The sequence below is a fragment of the Mobula hypostoma genome, chromosome 12 (genome assembly GCF_963921235.1).
Source record: "Mobula hypostoma chromosome 12, sMobHyp1.1, whole genome shotgun sequence".
Classification (NCBI taxonomy): domain Eukaryota; kingdom Metazoa; phylum Chordata; class Chondrichthyes; order Myliobatiformes; family Myliobatidae; genus Mobula; species Mobula hypostoma.
The window spans coordinates 42,155,972-42,172,253 of NC_086108.1; the positions used below are offsets into that span (position 1 = coordinate 42,155,972).

The window sequence follows — 16,282 nt, forward strand, 5'->3', positions numbered from 1 at the left end:
CCTATTAAATCTTAGAATCTGTCTTAATAACCAAAGTTAACTATATGTAGCTAATGTTTCTATTTTTGTCTCCTGTGGCCCAAAAAAGTGCTGTAATACGAGTACCAAGTGACAACAAAAATGAAGTAACCATTATTGAATCAAAGAAAGTGTATGACAAAGGAAATTGTTCAGCCCATCGTGTCCATGCTAGTGAAAGGAGCAGTCCACCTAATTACACTTTCCCAAACTAGGAACACAACCCCGCAATCAAGCTTTTCAAAAATGTAGCCAAATATTTTAAGAGTGCAGTGACAGGTCCTGCCTCTTGTACCCTATTAGGCAATAAGTTCCAAGTCTCTCCTACCCCTCACCTCACCATTAAACTGCCTGTTACAGATCATGGTCAGTTGTTGATTTAGCAGATAACATTGATCAGAGCATGGAGTAATGGTCGTTGGAGTGAGTGAGAAGGGGATAACTCTCTTGCTTTTCTTTAACATCATGGGCTCTTATGCATGTACAGTCCACCTGAACAAGAGATGTGATCATTTTAAAGCAGGGGTTCACAACCTGGGGTCCATGGACCCCTGTTAGTGATAGGGGTCCATAGCACAAAAAAGATTGGGAACCCCTGCTTTAAGGCCTCATTAAAAAGACAACACATGAAGCAGTTAAGCACTTCTTCATTACAGCACTGGAGTTTCATCCTGGAGTATCACTGTCTTTGTTCGATGAGACCATAGCTTCAACTTTGCTAATTCAAAACAAGAATATGCCACCAAATGATCCACAGCTAATAAACAGAATAAAGAAAAGCATATTCCAAACAAAATCAATTTAGCCATGAAAATGCACTGTGAAAAACCAATATTTCACAAAATTCAAGATTTTGCTTCCTCTTTTCATTGTAACTGTCATTTCTCAATTATCTGTCACAAATTACCATTTCCTTTCATTTTGATTGTACCTATTTTGAGCATTTGTGCCCTCATTTCAAAGATATCTCTTTATTGGTATCTCTTTCCCCCATGGTGCTCTGTATCTGAGCAATACAAGATGAGAAATACAAAGTTACCTTCTTTCCTTCAAGGTCCTATTTAGTTGAGCTCTGACAGAAATGCAGGCTGATAGGCAGCTCCACTGTCTTGTCAGACCTCAAAGTGTTTTATAAATATCTAAAGACCAGATAGATAAATTGAAACAAAAAAAGTGGTCAACTTGGGCATCAGTGTATTCAATGTTATATTGAGCTATGTATGTAAGTATTACTCACACTTCTGCCAAATAAATGTGAAAAAATTATGGTTTAAAGAAAATTCTGAACTACATACAGAAAACCTATGAAAGTTCCTTTTAGGACTATGCATTCGAAGCTCAAGGTGACTCCGATTTAAAATTGTGTGATCTCAAAGGGTCTTCTTCCTCTTGTAACAGCTAAATAGGTTACTTAAGTCTGTAATAGCTAAAGGCATACAAAAACAAACATAATTAGAAACAAAAAAGCTGGGCAAAAAAGCAGATCAGGGCACATCAGCAGAAAGAAACAGTTAATATTTCAGGCCGAAGAGCTTTCATCAGAAGTGGGGAAGAGAGAAAAAGCTCATCAAGCTGTAGACAAGGTAATATGGTCAATAAGTGAACCACAATCATAAGAAAGCACAAACATAGACAAATAAATGTAGGAGCCAAAAAATGTGGATCAGCAAGACATGCTGCACTAAATAGGAATAAGTGCATGTGAATCCTCACTTCACCTGGATTGGGTCTGTGGATGATGGGAAGGGAAGAGGTCAAAAGGTAAGTGTTGCATCACCTGCAGTTTAAGTGTTACAAGAAAGGGGTACTAATAAATTACCAGAGGAACTCAACAGGTCAGGACAGCATTTGTGGAGTGAAATGGATAGTTGACATTTTGGGTCAAGACCATTCACCTGAACTGAAAGATAGAGGGGAGATAGCCAATATAAAAAGGTGAGGGGGAAAAAGAATGGAGCAAACAAAAAAAAATTAGCAAGCAATAGGTGGATCAAGGTGAGAACAGGTGATAGGCAGATGAAAAAGAGAAGAGGGGAAATAGTGATAGAGGCTGGGAGATAGAAACATAGAAAATAGGTGCAGGAGTAGGCCATTCGGCCCTTCGAGCCTGCACCGCCATTTATTATGATCATGGCTGATCATCCAACTCAGAACCCCGCCCCAGCCTTCCCTCCATACCCCCTGACCCCTGTAGCCACAAGGGCCATATCTAACTCCCTCTTAAACATAGCCAATGAACTGGCCTCAACAGTTTCCTGTGGCAGAGAATTCCATAGATTCACCACTCTCTGTGTGAAGAAGTTTTTCCTAATCTCGGTCCTAAAAGGCTTCCCCTCTATCCTCAAACTGTGACCCCTCGTTCTGGACTTCCCCAACATCGGGAACAATCTTCCTGCATCTAGCCTGTCCAATCCCTTTAGGATCTTATACGTTTCAATCAGATCCCCCCTCAATCTTCTAAATTCCAACGAGTACAAGCCCAGTTCATCCAGTCTTTCTTCATATGAAAGTCCTGCCATCCCAGGAATCAATCTGGTGAACCTTCTTTGTACTCCCTCTATGGCAAAGATGTCTTTCCTCAGATTAGGGGACCAAAACTGCACACAATACTCCAGGTGTGGTCTCACCAAGGCCTTGTACAACTGCAGTAGTACCTCCCTGCTCCTGTACTCGAATCCTCTCGCTATAAATGCCAGCATACCATTCGCATTTTTCACCGCCTGCTGTACCTGCATGCCCACTTTCAATGACTGGTGTATAATGACACCCAGGTCTCGTTGCACCTCCCCTTTTCCTAATCGGCCACCATTCAGATAATAATCTGTTTTCCTATTTTTGCCACCAAAGTGGATAACTTCACATTTATCCACATTAAATTGCATCTGCCATGAGTTTGCCCACTCACCCAACCTATCCAAGTCACCCTGCATCCTCTTAGCATCCTCCTCACTGCTAACACTGCCACCCAGCTTCGTGTCATCCGCAAACTTGGAGATGCTGCATTTAATTCCCTCATCCAAGTCATTAATATATATTGTAAACAACTGGGGTCCCAGCACTGAGCCTTGCGGTACCCCACTAGTCACCGCCTGCCATTCTGAAAAGGTCCCGTTTATTCCCACTCTTTGCTTCCTGTCTGCTAACCAATTCTCCACCCACACCAATACCTTACCCCCAATACCATGTGCTTTAAGTTTGCACACTAATCTCCTGTGTGGGACCTTGTCAAAAGCCTTTTGAAAATCCAAATATACCACATCCACTGGTTCTCCCCTATCCACTCTACTAGTTACATCCTCAAAAAATTCTTTGAGATTCATCAGACATGATTTTCCTTTCACAAATCCATGCTGACTTTGTCCGATCATTTCACCGCTTTCCAAATGTGCTGTTATCACATCCTTGATAACTGACTCCAGCAGTTTCCCCACCACCGACGTTAGGCTAACCGGTCTATAATTCCCCGGTTTCTCTCTCCCTCCTTTTTTAAAAAGTGGGGTTAGATTAGCCACCCTCCAATCCTCAGGAACTAGTCCAGAATCTAACGAGTTTTGAAAAATTATCACTAATGCATCCACTATTTCTTGGGCTACTTCCTTAAGCACTCTAGGATGCAGACCATCTGGCCCTGGGGATTTATCTGCCTTCAATCCCTTCAATTTACCTAACACCACTTCCCTACTAACATGTATTTCACTCAGTTCCTCCATCTCACTGGACCCTCTGTCCCTTACTATTTCTGGAAGATCATTTATGTCCTCCTTAGTGAAGACAGAACCAAAGTAATTATTCAATTGGTCTGCCATGTCCTTGCTCCCCATAATCAATTCACCTGTTTCTGTCTGCAGGGGATCTACATTTGTCTTTACCAGTCTTTTCCTTTTTACATATCTATAAAAGCTTTTACAGTCCGTTTTTATGTTCCCCGCCAGTTTTCTCTCATAATCTTTTTTCCCCTTCCTAATTAAGCCCCTTGTCCTCCTCTGCTGAACTCTGAATTTCTCCCAGTCCTCAGGTGAGCCACTTTCTCTGGCTAATTTGTATGCTACTTCTTTGGAATTGATACTATCCCTAATTTCTCTTGTCAGCCACGGGTGCACTACCTTCCTTGATTTATTCTTTTGCCAAACTCGGATGAACAATTGTTGTAGTTCATCCATGCAACCTTTAAATGCTTGCCATTGCATATCCATCGTCAATCCTTTAAGTGTCATTTGCCAGTCTACCTTAGCTAATTCACGTCTCATACCTTCAAAGTTACCCCTCTTTAAGTTCAGAACCTTTGTTTCTGAATTAACTATGTCACTCTCCATATTAATGAAGAATTCCACCATATTATGGTCACTCTTACCCAAGGGGCCTCTCATGACAAGATCGCTAATTAACCCTTCCTCATTGCTCAAAACCCAGTCCAGAATAGCCTGCTCTCTAGTTGGTTCCTCGACATGTTGGTTCAAAAAACCTTCCCGCATACATTCCAAGAAATCCTCTTCCTCAGCACCTTTACCAATTTGGTCACCCAATCTACATGTAGATTGAAGTCACCCATTATAACTGCCGTTCCTTTATTGCACACATTTCTAATTTCCTGTTTAATACCATTTCCGACCTCACTACTACTGTTAGGTGGCCTGTACACAACTCCCACCAGCGTCTTCTGCCCCTTAGTGTTACGCAGCTCTACCCATATAGATTCCACATCTTCCCGGCTTATGTCCTTCCTTTCTATTGCGTTAATCTCTTCTTTAACCACCCCACCTCCCCTTCCTTCATGTCCATCCCTCCTGAATATTGAATATCCCTGAACGTTGAGCTCCCATCCCTGGTCACCCTGGAGCCATGTCTCTGTGATCCCAACTATATCATAATCATTAATAACAATCTGCACTTTCAATTCATCCACCTTATTACGAATGCTCCTTGCATTGACACATAAAGCCTTCAGGCGCTCTCTTATAACTCTCTTAGCCCTTATACAATTATGTTGAAAAGTGGCCCTTTTTAATGCTTGCCCTGGATTTGTCGGCCTGCCACTTTTACTTTTCTCCTTTGTACTTTTTGCTTCTACGCTCACTTTACACCCCTCTGTCTCTCTGCACTGGTTCCCATCCCTCTGTTGTGAACTAACCTCCTCACGCCTAGCCTCTTTAATTTGATTCCCACCCCCCAACCATTCTAGTTTAAAGTCACCTCAGTAGCCCCCGCTAATCTCCCTGCCAGGATATTGGTCCCCCTAGGATTCAAGTGTAACCCGTCCTTTTTGTACAGGTCACGCCTGCGCCAAGAGGTCCCAATGATCCAAAAACTTGAATCCCTGCCCCCTGCTCCAATCCCTCAGCCACGCATTTATCCTCTACCTCATCGCATTCCTACTCTCACTGTCGTGTGGCACAGGCAGTAATCCCGAGATTACTACCTTTGCGGTCCTTTTTCTCAACTCCCTTCCTAGCTCCCTATATTCTCCTTTCAGGACCTCATCCCTTTTCCTACCTATGTCATTGGTACCTATATGTACCACGACCTCTGGCTCCTCACCCTCCCACTTCAGGATATCTTGGACACGATCAGAAATATCCCGGACCCTGGCACCAGGGAGGCAAACTACCATCCGGGTCTCTGGACTGCGTCCACAGAATCGCCTATCTGACCCCCTTACTATCGAGTCCCCTATCACAACTGCCCTCCTCTTCCTTGCCCTACCCTTCTGAGCTACAGGGCCAGACTCTGTGCCGGAGGCACGGCCACTGTCGCTTCCCCCGGGTAAGCTGTCCCCCCCAACAGTACTCAAACAGGAGTACCTGTTGTTAAGGGGCACAGCCACCGGGGTACTCCCCATCACCTGACTTTTCCCCTTCCCCCTCCTAACCGTGACCCACTTGTCTGCCTCCCGTGGCCCCGGCGTGACCACCTGCCTTCCACTCCTCTCTATCACCTCCTCACTCTCCCTGACCAGACGAAGGTCATCGAGCTGCAGCTCCAGTTCCGTAACGCGGTCCCTTAGGAGCTGCATCTCGATGCACTTGGCGCAGATGTAGACGTCCAGGAGGCTTGGAGACTCCAGGGCCTCCCACATCCGACACCGAGAACAGCAAACTGCCCTCACAGTCATAATGCCCCTCTCCTCAAATAGCAACAGAAAATGAATGTCAAACCTTCCTCACCTCGCCCGCTTCCGCCTAAGCCCGATGAGCCGAAGCTCTTAGGTCTTCACTCTGCTCCCGGCTCACTCCGCCGCCCGCAAACTACGCTGCCCGCTCTATGAGGCTTTGTTCCTTTGAATAGATGATAGATGGAGGCAACAAAAGGCTTCAGATAATACAACCTATAAGATCTAACAGAAGCTGGAGCATGGAACTAGATAAGGGAAGTGAGGTGAGCAGAAGGAAGGAGACCCATTGGAGGAGTGTGTGGGTGATGGGCAGATGATGTGGATGAATAGGAACTGGGCAAAAGAGGAGAGAGTAGAGTGGGAAAATGGCCTGAATCCGGAGAATTAACGTTTATGTCCTGGGTTGTAGACTACCCAGGCAGAATGAGGTGCTGTTACTCTAGTCTGTATTTAGTCTCGCCACTGTAATGTTCAAACAGTTCTGTGTGGGAATCGGGAGAGAAATTAAAATGGCTAGTAACACACTCAAAATTCTGGAGGAACTCAGCAGGCCAGGGAGCATCTATGGAAAAGAGTACAGTTGACATTTCGGGCCAAGATCCTTCAGCAGGACATGTGCTGTTTTCCATAGACGTTGCCTGGCCTGCTGAGATCCTCTAGAATTTTGTGTGTGTTGCTTGAATTTTAAACCTCTGCAGATTTTCTCTTGTTTGAGAAATGTCAAAGAATTATGTGCCAGATATGCAGTCTGGTAGGTGGAAGGCAAGGACCAAGGGAACTGAGGGTGGGGGAGGGGGCAGAGAAGAAGTCAGAGCACAAGTGCAGGAAAAGAGATGCAGATGAAGGCTCCATCAACCACAGATGTGTTGGGGGAGATGTGGAGGGAAGCCCATGTTTCTGAAAAATTAGACCTGAAGTGAAGGGTCTCAACTTGAGAATAAATGCCAAAGATACAGAGAAACAAAAAGGAATAGCTTTCTTTCAAGAGACATGCTGAGAGGTAGTGCGGGTCACTTGGTGAATCAGTGGGTTTGTATCGGTGGATACTTTGTCTCATGAGACGGAGACAGAGATCAAGAAAAGGGAGAGAAGTGTTGGAGGTGGTCCAAGCGAGGGTGGTTGATGAGAACAGAAGAATGAATCAGGGCATTGCAATGTGAGCAGCTACTACAAAGTGTTGAAAGGAGAGGAGAGGGGAAAATGCACCCAGTGGTAAAATCCCTTTGAAGGTGACATAAACTGCAGAGAATGATCTTTGAATGCCAATGAGGTGCAAGACCAGAGCAACTCAATCTTTGTTCTGTTCCAGAGGGGAGGCGAGGGAATGAGAACAGAGGCGCAGGGAATGAATACCATGCGTTCAGGGGTTTCATTAACAATGATAGAGGAGAAGACAACTCGGGTAAAAGGAAAACATTTGCCAGGAAACTTTATTGATGCAGAATCATGGAGCAAATATGACAGTGACAGAGGAATTAGAAGAATGGAATTGAGTCCTTACAGGTGGAATAAAGAGTAGACGAGATAATTGTGGGAATGAGTAGGCTTATATTGGATGCGTAGTCAGCCTGTCTTCTGAGATGGATACTGAGATACCTAGACAAACAATCTTCACTATTGCACAAATAAACACCATCTTGAAATATTTCTTATAAACTTAACATAGTACTTTTTCTTCAGGTCAACCTTTCTGCAAAAGCCTCATTCTGATAGATTTATCTCACATTTATAGTGAGCTTCAATTTCTAATTATCAATCACCTGAACAGGATTTTATCCCAAACTGAAATGAATTCTGCAGAAACAATCTGTTCTGTCATTAATGCCAATACCTTTTGTACAATCTGACATAAATCCAACTTTTAGCCAGAACAATGAAAAATGCTATGACTGCTGATGTTAAAGGCAATCCTTTAGCATTAATAGGGTTTTGTGTGTATTTTTTTTATTCAAGTGATAATGCCAAACTTACATAATGCTTTTTCAAGTAAAGATGTTTGTGAAATTAATGACAATTTACAAATTGTGCTGATCTTCCTTCAAAATGCTCCAAAAGTTAGGCAATAGAAATGGTAAATTATATTACAGAAAATCATATATAACAAAGACAATTATTAACCAAATGCATTATTCAAGATTCAAAACTGGAAGAAATCAAGTTTTAAATTAAAGCTTGAATGGATTATTTTAGGCATGTTTATATAAAAAAATAAAGAAAATGAATGGGAGGGGTGCACATGCAGGTAAAAAGGCCATTTCAACCACACATCCCCCAAAAAACCTGTCAGATGTACATACACGACTCAGTTAAAATGACTCTCCTTTTAAATTACAAAATACGCCATGATATCACTACAGAATTAACTATTATAACCAACTGCTCTAAATTTACAGCAATACCAAATGTTTGAATGAAAACGTGCAATTTAAACCATCTGGATATTCTTCATGCATGTTTCAAGTCCATTCAAATCTACGAAAGAGATGGGAAATGTTTTTAACTCCCCAACTCTGAAACAAAGCTCCTTTAACTATACAAACACACCACTTTGGCACTTCATGCAGCGTCTGCATGACCCTGGATTTTAGAATTCAAGTGCATCATGTGTGTAAGACATAAACTCAAGCAAATTTGTGTTCACATACATCGAAATTTCAAACAACGAATGGAAAGAAGAATCTCCTGCCCAAAGAGCCCTTTTAATTATCATTTCAAAAATGTAATTTATGTATACAGTTGAAAATTTTGGTTAAAAAATATAATTTTATTTTGAATGAAGCCAAGATTTCTCTTACCTATTGCTGAAAGGCCTCACTCGAACAGCCACAGTTACAGCACTGTCTTCTCCATTTGAACGTTCATTCACTGTGCATGGTCTTTGCAATGATACTTCTGCCTGTTGAATACTTCTTGTAAGCGTATCACTTCTGGGTGGCTTTTGGTCTCCTTTATTCCCTGAACTTAATGAATATTTTAAGTTACTCATTCCACAATCTACTTTTAGGTTTGTGGTTTGGAAATCTTTGGTCTTTGCTTTAACAGAAAAATCAGGTACATTTTTGGCTTCTGGCCGATTACCTAGCTTCATTGCTAATTTGATTCCATCACTAGTTAATGTCTTGTTCTGTTCAAAAGGCACTTTAAAGATACATTTGTCTGCTTTTTGCTTTATACCATTTTCATTAGGTTTACTAACTGCCACCTTTTTAATAGGTGTTGTTGACCATTTGCTCAAAGTCTGTTCTTTCTTGACATTTATTGAGTTCTCCTGTTCCTTATCAACTGAGGTCTGCTTTACAAATGTAGAAGGATAACTTCTGGTTTCTGCCACCTTATGCACTAATGAAGGCTCTGCAGAAGACCTGGAACCTATCAAATTGGTGTACTTTGATTGTAATGGGTTATTCCTTGGACACGGTGTTGAGGCTGCAGATATTTTGCCTTGTGAATTTTCTTGCAGATTGTTAGTTCTTCTTGGGTTACCCACTCTAATGCGGCGTTGCAAAGTAAGCCTCTTTACTTCTTCACCCACATCAATGTCAACATTAGTTTCATCACGAATACAGGAATTTCCTTTATCTGCAGCTTTTCTTCTCTGGAGGGTCAAACGAACTTCAGATTTAGATAGCATAGATGCTCCTGGAATTTTTGTGCTCGCAGACACTATGCATGTCCTGTTATTATCATTGCCTTTATCTAAGGAGAATGTTGACTCTCCTTGAGTGCAAGTGTCCTGCCCTTGGGCTGGAAGGTTATCAAATCTTCTGTTTCCTTTCTTCAAGATGTTGTCTGTATTTTTCTTCACTGAACTTAGCACACCAATTACCATGGCCTGATCTCTGAAAATGTGATATAAACAAACAATTTTCTTAGGGAAATTTGACAAAAGTTCAATTAAAAGTAAATATTCAACTTTTAACTACCCAGAGCAGAAATACCATCAGTGGATGTATGCATGCATGTTTATAAACTTCGCTAAAATATACAAAATTTCAAGGGAATTAAAATACAATTTTTTAATATTTTCTGTAAAAGGGAACCCAAATAACACATATGGCTGGTAATGTTATACCTTTTACCGAGGTATTATATTAGCAGGCAAATGCAGCAGTAATCCGTTCAGTATTTTATATAGATTAAAAAAGTGTGAAACATAATAATCATGAGCAATACAGTTTCAGATAAAATAAACATGAAACCTTTTTTTAAATGGTTTTCAATTTTTAAACCTTTGACACTGAGTATTCCATAAGCAAAATAGAATGGCTGTTTCATAATGTATTAGAAATCATCTCTCCTCACTTTCACTCTGCTCTTGACCATTCATTCATGTATTTATTATGTGCCACTTTATATGACATTGCCAATCATGGTTTTGGCCACAATTGCACAACTATTCTTGGCAGGTTTTTCTACAGAAGTGGTTTGCCATTGCCTTCTTCTGAGCGGTGTCTTTACAAAACGGGTGACCACAACCATTATCAATACTCTTCAGAGATTGTCTGCTTGGTGTCAATGGTCGCATAACCAGGACTTGAAATATGCACCAGTGGCTCAGCTCATAAGACCATTCACCACCTGCTCCCATGGCTTCACATGACCCAGATTGGTGGGGGTGCAACATCTTGACCCAGGTTAGCGAGGTGAAGGAGCACCTTACACCTCCTTTGGTAGAGACGTATCTCTACCCGGCCAGCCATCTTCACAATTAGAACACTTTAAATTAAAACCAATTTTCAGTCCAGATTCCAAGTTGGAACTTGTCAACTAAGCAGGTCTGCAAGAACTGAACATCACAAAATAAACATTTCTGAAAAGAAGCTATTACAGAAAGCATAATGTTTCCTTGTTACCTTAAATCGGACCTAAAAAGTGTCACATCTTTGTGGGTTTCATCATGCCCAAGAGGTTATCCATAAGACGATAAGATATAGGAATAGAATTAAGCCATTTGGCTCATTGAAACTGCTCCACTATTTCATCATGGTAGATCAGCCCCAATCTCATGTTTTCTCCCTGTATCCCTTCATGCCCTGACTAATCAAGAATCTATCAACCTCTGCCTTAAATATTCCCAGCGACTTGGCTTCTGCAGCAACGAATTCCATGGATTCACCACTGTCTAGCTATAGAAATTCATCCACATCTTCTTTCTAAAAGGGCACCCCTTTATTCTGAGGCTCTTTCCTCTGGTCTAAGACGTTCCCACCATAGGAAACATCCTCACCATATCTACTCTATCAATGCCTTTCAACATTCGATAGGCTTCAATGAGATTCCCCCTCATTCTTCCGAATTCCAATGTGTAGAGGCCCAGAGCCATCAAATGCGTTTCACATAATGCATTTCAATCCTGGAATCATTTTTGTGAACTTCCTTTGAACCCTCTTAGAAAAGGGGCCTGAAATTGCTCACAATACTCCAAGTGAGGCCTCATGAGTGTTTTAAAAAACGTCACATTACACCTTTGCTTTCATATTTTAGTCCTCTTGAAATTAATGTTATCATCGCATTTTCATTCCTCACCACCAACTCAACCTGCAAATTAACCTTTAGGGAATCCTGCACAAGAACTCCAAAGTCCCTTTGCACCTCAGATTTTTGCATTTTTTCTCCATTTAGAAAATAGTCTACCTGTTTATTTCTTCTACCAAAGTGCATGACCATACACTTCCCACCACTGCATTCTACCTCCCACTTCTTTGCCCATTATCCTAATCTAAGTCCTCTGTAGCTTCTCTACTTCCTCAATTCTGCCTGCCCCTCCACCTATCTTCCTATCATCTGCAAACTTTGCCACAAAGCCATCAATTCCATCATCCAAGTCATTGACATATAACATACAAAGAAGTGGCCCAAACACAGACACCTGTAAAACACCACTAGTCACCAGCAGGCAACCAGAAAAGGCTCCCTTTATTCCCACTCCTTGCCTCCTGCCAATCAGCCACTGCTTTATCCATGCTAGTATATTTTCTGTAATACCATGGGCTCTTAACTTGTTAAACAGCCTAATGTGTGGTACCTTGTCAAAGGCCTTCTGAAAATCCAAGTACAGAATATCCATTGATTCTCCTTTGTCTATCCTGCTTGTTATTTCTTCAAAGAATTCCAACAGATTTGTCAGGAAAGGTATTCCCTTAAGGAAACTACCCTGATTTCGGCCTATTTTATCATATGCCTCCAAGTACCCCAAAACCACATCCCTAACAATTGACTCCAACATCTTCCCAACTACTGAGGTTGGATTAACTGGCCTATAATTTCCTCTTCTGCCTCTCTCCCTTCTTGAAGAGTGGAGTGATATTTGCATTTTCCCATTCCTCCAGAACCATGCTAGAATCAATTGATTCTTAAAAGATCATCACTAATGCCTCCAGTGCGTCTTCAGCCACCTCCTTCAAGACCCTGGGTTGTAAACTTCTCTACCTTCAGACTTTCTGTTTCCCAAGAACCTCTGGGTGAGTGAACTTGGCTTTTTCTTCTTAGAGTAACGGAAGATGAGAGGTGACCTGATAGAGGTGTATAAGATGATGAGAGGCATTGATCATGTAGACAGCCAGAGGCTCTTTCCCAGGGCTGAAATGGCTAACAGAGGGGGGCATAGTTTTAAGGTGCTTGGAAGTAGGTACGGGGGCAAGTCAGGGGTAAGTTTTTCCACACAGAGAGTGGTGGGTGTGTGAAATGCACTGCCAGTGACGGTGGTGTAGGCGGATACAATAGGGTGTTTTAAGAGACTTTTAGATAGGTACATGGACCTTAGAAAAATAGACAGCTATGCAGTAGGGTAGTTGTAGGCAGTTTCTAGAGTACGTTACACAATCAGCACAACATTGTGGGCCAAAGGGCGTGTAATGTGCTGTAGATTTCTATGTTCTAACCTTCTCCCTAAGTAATGGCAACTTAACATACTTCTGCCCCCTGACACTCTCGAACTTCCGGCATACTGCTTGTGTTTTCCACAGTGAAGACTGATGCAAAATACTTGTTCAGCTTGTCCACCATTTCCTTGTTCCCCATTACTACCTCTCGAGCATCAGGTTTCCAGTGATCTGATATCCACTCTCAGCTCTTTATTACACTTTATGTATCTGAAACTTTTTGTGTCCACTTTAATATTATTGGTTAGTTTACCTTTGTGTTCCATCTTTTCCTTCTTAATTACTTTTTTTGTTGCCTTCCTGTGGTTTTAAAAAATTACCAAGTCCTCTAACTCAGGGGTCCCCAACCTTTTTTACACCACAGACTGGTTTAATATTGATAATATTCTTACAGACCAGCCAACCCGGGGGGGGGGGGGGTTCAAGTAGGGTTGCCAACTTTCTCACTCCTAAATAAGGGACAAAAGTAGCAGTCAAATACGGGACACTTGTATTTACCCCAAGAAAGACTACCATGACCATGAAGCCTTGTGCGGGCACCTGTGTGTGCATGTGTGACGTGCGCATGCGTGTACGCGCCAATTTGTTTTCTACTAATTGGTTTTGGCTTAATCTTCCCGATTCTAAGTGAAACCACACTGTACATACATTATTTCTACTTTATATAGGCTGTGTATTTATCATATCATTCCTGCTTTTACTATATGTGAGTGTTATTTTAGGTTTTATGTGTTATTTAGTATGATTTGGTAAGTTATTTTTTGGGTCTGGGAACGCTCAAAAGTTTTTCCCAAATAAATTAATGGCAATTGTTTCTTCGCTTTATGCCATTTCGGCTTACGAACAGTTTCATAGGAACGCTCTACCTTAGCGGGGGAAATACGGGACAAGGGCGGTCCCGTATGGGAGAAACCAATTTAGCCCAATATACAGGATGTCCTGGCTAATACGGGACAGTTGGCAACCCTATGTTCAAGTTCAACGGTGCGTGACAGGGAATGAGGAAAGGTGTAGCTGACTCATATCGTTTCATATTGCCAAATCATATTGTTTCCTTGCAGCCCGGTAGCACATGCTTTGGGGACCACTGCTCTAACTTCCCACTAATTTTTGCTCCATTATATGTCATCTCTTTGACATTTATGTTGGTTTTGTCTTCTCTTGTTAGACACGGTTGGGTCATCTTGCCTTTAGAATACTTCTTCCTCTTAGGCATGTACACATCCTGTGCATTCTGAATTGCTTCCAGAAATTCTAACCATTGCTGCTCTGTCATCATCCCTGCCAGTGTTCTTTTCCAGTCAATTTTGGCCAGCTCCTCTCTCATGCCTCTGTAATTCCCTTTACTCCACTGTAACACTGATACATCTGACTTTAGCTTCTCCTTCTCAAATTGTAGAGTGAATTCTATATTATGATCAGTTGCCCCAAGAATTCCTCAACTTCAAGCTCTCTAATCAATTTTGGTTCATTACAAAACACCCAATCCAGAATAACTGATCTTCCAGTGGACTCAACCATGAGCTGCTCTAAAAAGGCCTTCTACCACAGGCATTCTAGAAATTCCCCCTCTTGGGATCCATCACCAACCTGAATTTCCCAACCTACCTGCATACTGAAGTCCCCCATAACTATCATAACATTGCCCTTTCGGCATGCATTTTTAATCTCCCATTGTAATTTGTAGACCACATCTTTACTACAGTTTGGGGGTCTGTATACATCTCCCATCAGGTCTTTTTACCACTGCAATTCCTTAGCTCTAACAACAACGACTGCACAGCTTCTGACCCTATGGCATCTTTCTAATGATTTTATTTCTTTTTTTTTAAATCAACAGAGCCATATCACCCCCTCTGCTGGCCTCTCGTCATTTTAAAATAATGTGTATCTTTGGATGCTAAGCTCCCGACTACAATCTTCTTTCAGCCACCATTCGGTGATACCCACAACGTCATACCAAATTAGCATGCTAATTTTAAAACTAAAAACCCCATATTCTCTTCTTTACAAACAATATTCAGTTCTAGCTCTGAACCACTACCATAGCCCATCTGTCAAAACATTCATCTATGCTTTGACTAACTTAAACCTAATACTGTAACTCATACGCTCTCTTGATCAATCCGTTATAAACTACAGGACGTTCAAAGAATCAGAATCAGGTTTAACACCACTGGCATATGTCGTGAAATTTGTTGCCTTTGCGGCAGCCGTACATAATTTTAAAAACTGTGAATTACAATAAGTGTATACATATACAAAATAGCTCAATTCACTAGCCGTGCAGAAAAGTAGTGAGGTAGTGTTTAATGTCCATTCAGAAATCGGAAGGCAGAGGGGAAGAAGCTTTTCCTGAATCGTTGAAGTTGGTATATATTACTCAACCATTGCCCTGTTTCTTACCAACGGTATCCCTAAACTTTAAGTCTAAAGCTCCCAATTCTTGTGTTGAAAGGCATTCATCCCCTCACCCCGCTTAACCTATGACCTTAATCCTTCGGTCGCCTGTGTATCCCTACCTGTTCGGCCCCACCACGTACAGCGATCGGAAAAGGTGCAGATGTGGAGAGAGCGAGGTACTAGCGGGACGATTCGGGAAGTAGCACATCTGGCTCCCAATAATCTCTCCTCTGTGTTCTTCCCCCCCCTTAACCCTTTAATTTCCGACAAACCCAACGAAAGTTTTGTTTACAGTGAAGTGAAGTGAGGACGGTGCGTGGCAAGGTGGGGGCCGTCGAGAATGGAGAGAGGAGGCCAGAAGCGAAGCGGACGATAAGGAAGAAAAGTCGGCCGAGCTGCGGTTGCTCGCTCGCTCTCCGGTTCACTCACCCGCCGGCGCCCGCCGCCTGCCGCCTCGCGCATTCGAATCTGGCAGTCCTGACCCCCATTGGTTGGTTCACGACCACGACGTCACGCGCGATGACGAACGGAGGTTGGGGAAGCTCCGCCCTCCGGAGGGAAAGCCGGGCGTTTCCAATGAGTTTTTAGTCCGCAGACTCGGGTCTTCAAAAGGAAATGCCTTCTGCATTCTATGTTTGGGCACATTGGTTCCAGGAAGTTGCTGGCCAAAAAAACTTTTTATTTAAATAATCATAATCAAGCGAATGGTTTCAAATGTACAGTAACCAGAACATAAATTTTGGATCTAAAGACACACTAAAAAATCTAAATATATTCCAATTAAACCACAGGATCATTTTAAGAATATTGTCACTTTCAAAACGATCTTATTAAAAATATCTGCATAAAGACTCAATTTGAGATAAAAGAT

At 42.0% G+C, this 16,282-nt stretch overlaps 1 protein-coding gene across 5 annotated transcripts in view; it reads right to left on the reverse strand.

The window, feature by feature from the left end:
* Window positions 1-15,877, reverse strand: part of kif14 (kinesin family member 14) — a 124,862-nt gene extending 108,985 nt beyond the window's left edge. For 3 of the 5 annotated variants that reach the window (XM_063063899.1, XM_063063898.1, XM_063063897.1), the window contains exons 1-2: window positions 15,531-15,656; window positions 8,923-9,966 (exon numbers count right to left, since the gene is read on the reverse strand). In XM_063063899.1, coding sequence (XP_062919969.1) covers window positions 8,923-9,966; window positions 15,531-15,619 — 1,133 coding nt within the window. In that variant the 5' untranslated portion in view covers window positions 15,620-15,656. Of the gene's footprint in view, window positions 1-8,922; window positions 9,967-15,530; window positions 15,657-15,840 lie in introns of those variants that run through there. The other 2 variants (XM_063063901.1, XM_063063902.1) reach the window with 2 other exon arrangements.
* Between the last annotated feature and the right edge of the window lie 405 nt (window positions 15,878-16,282).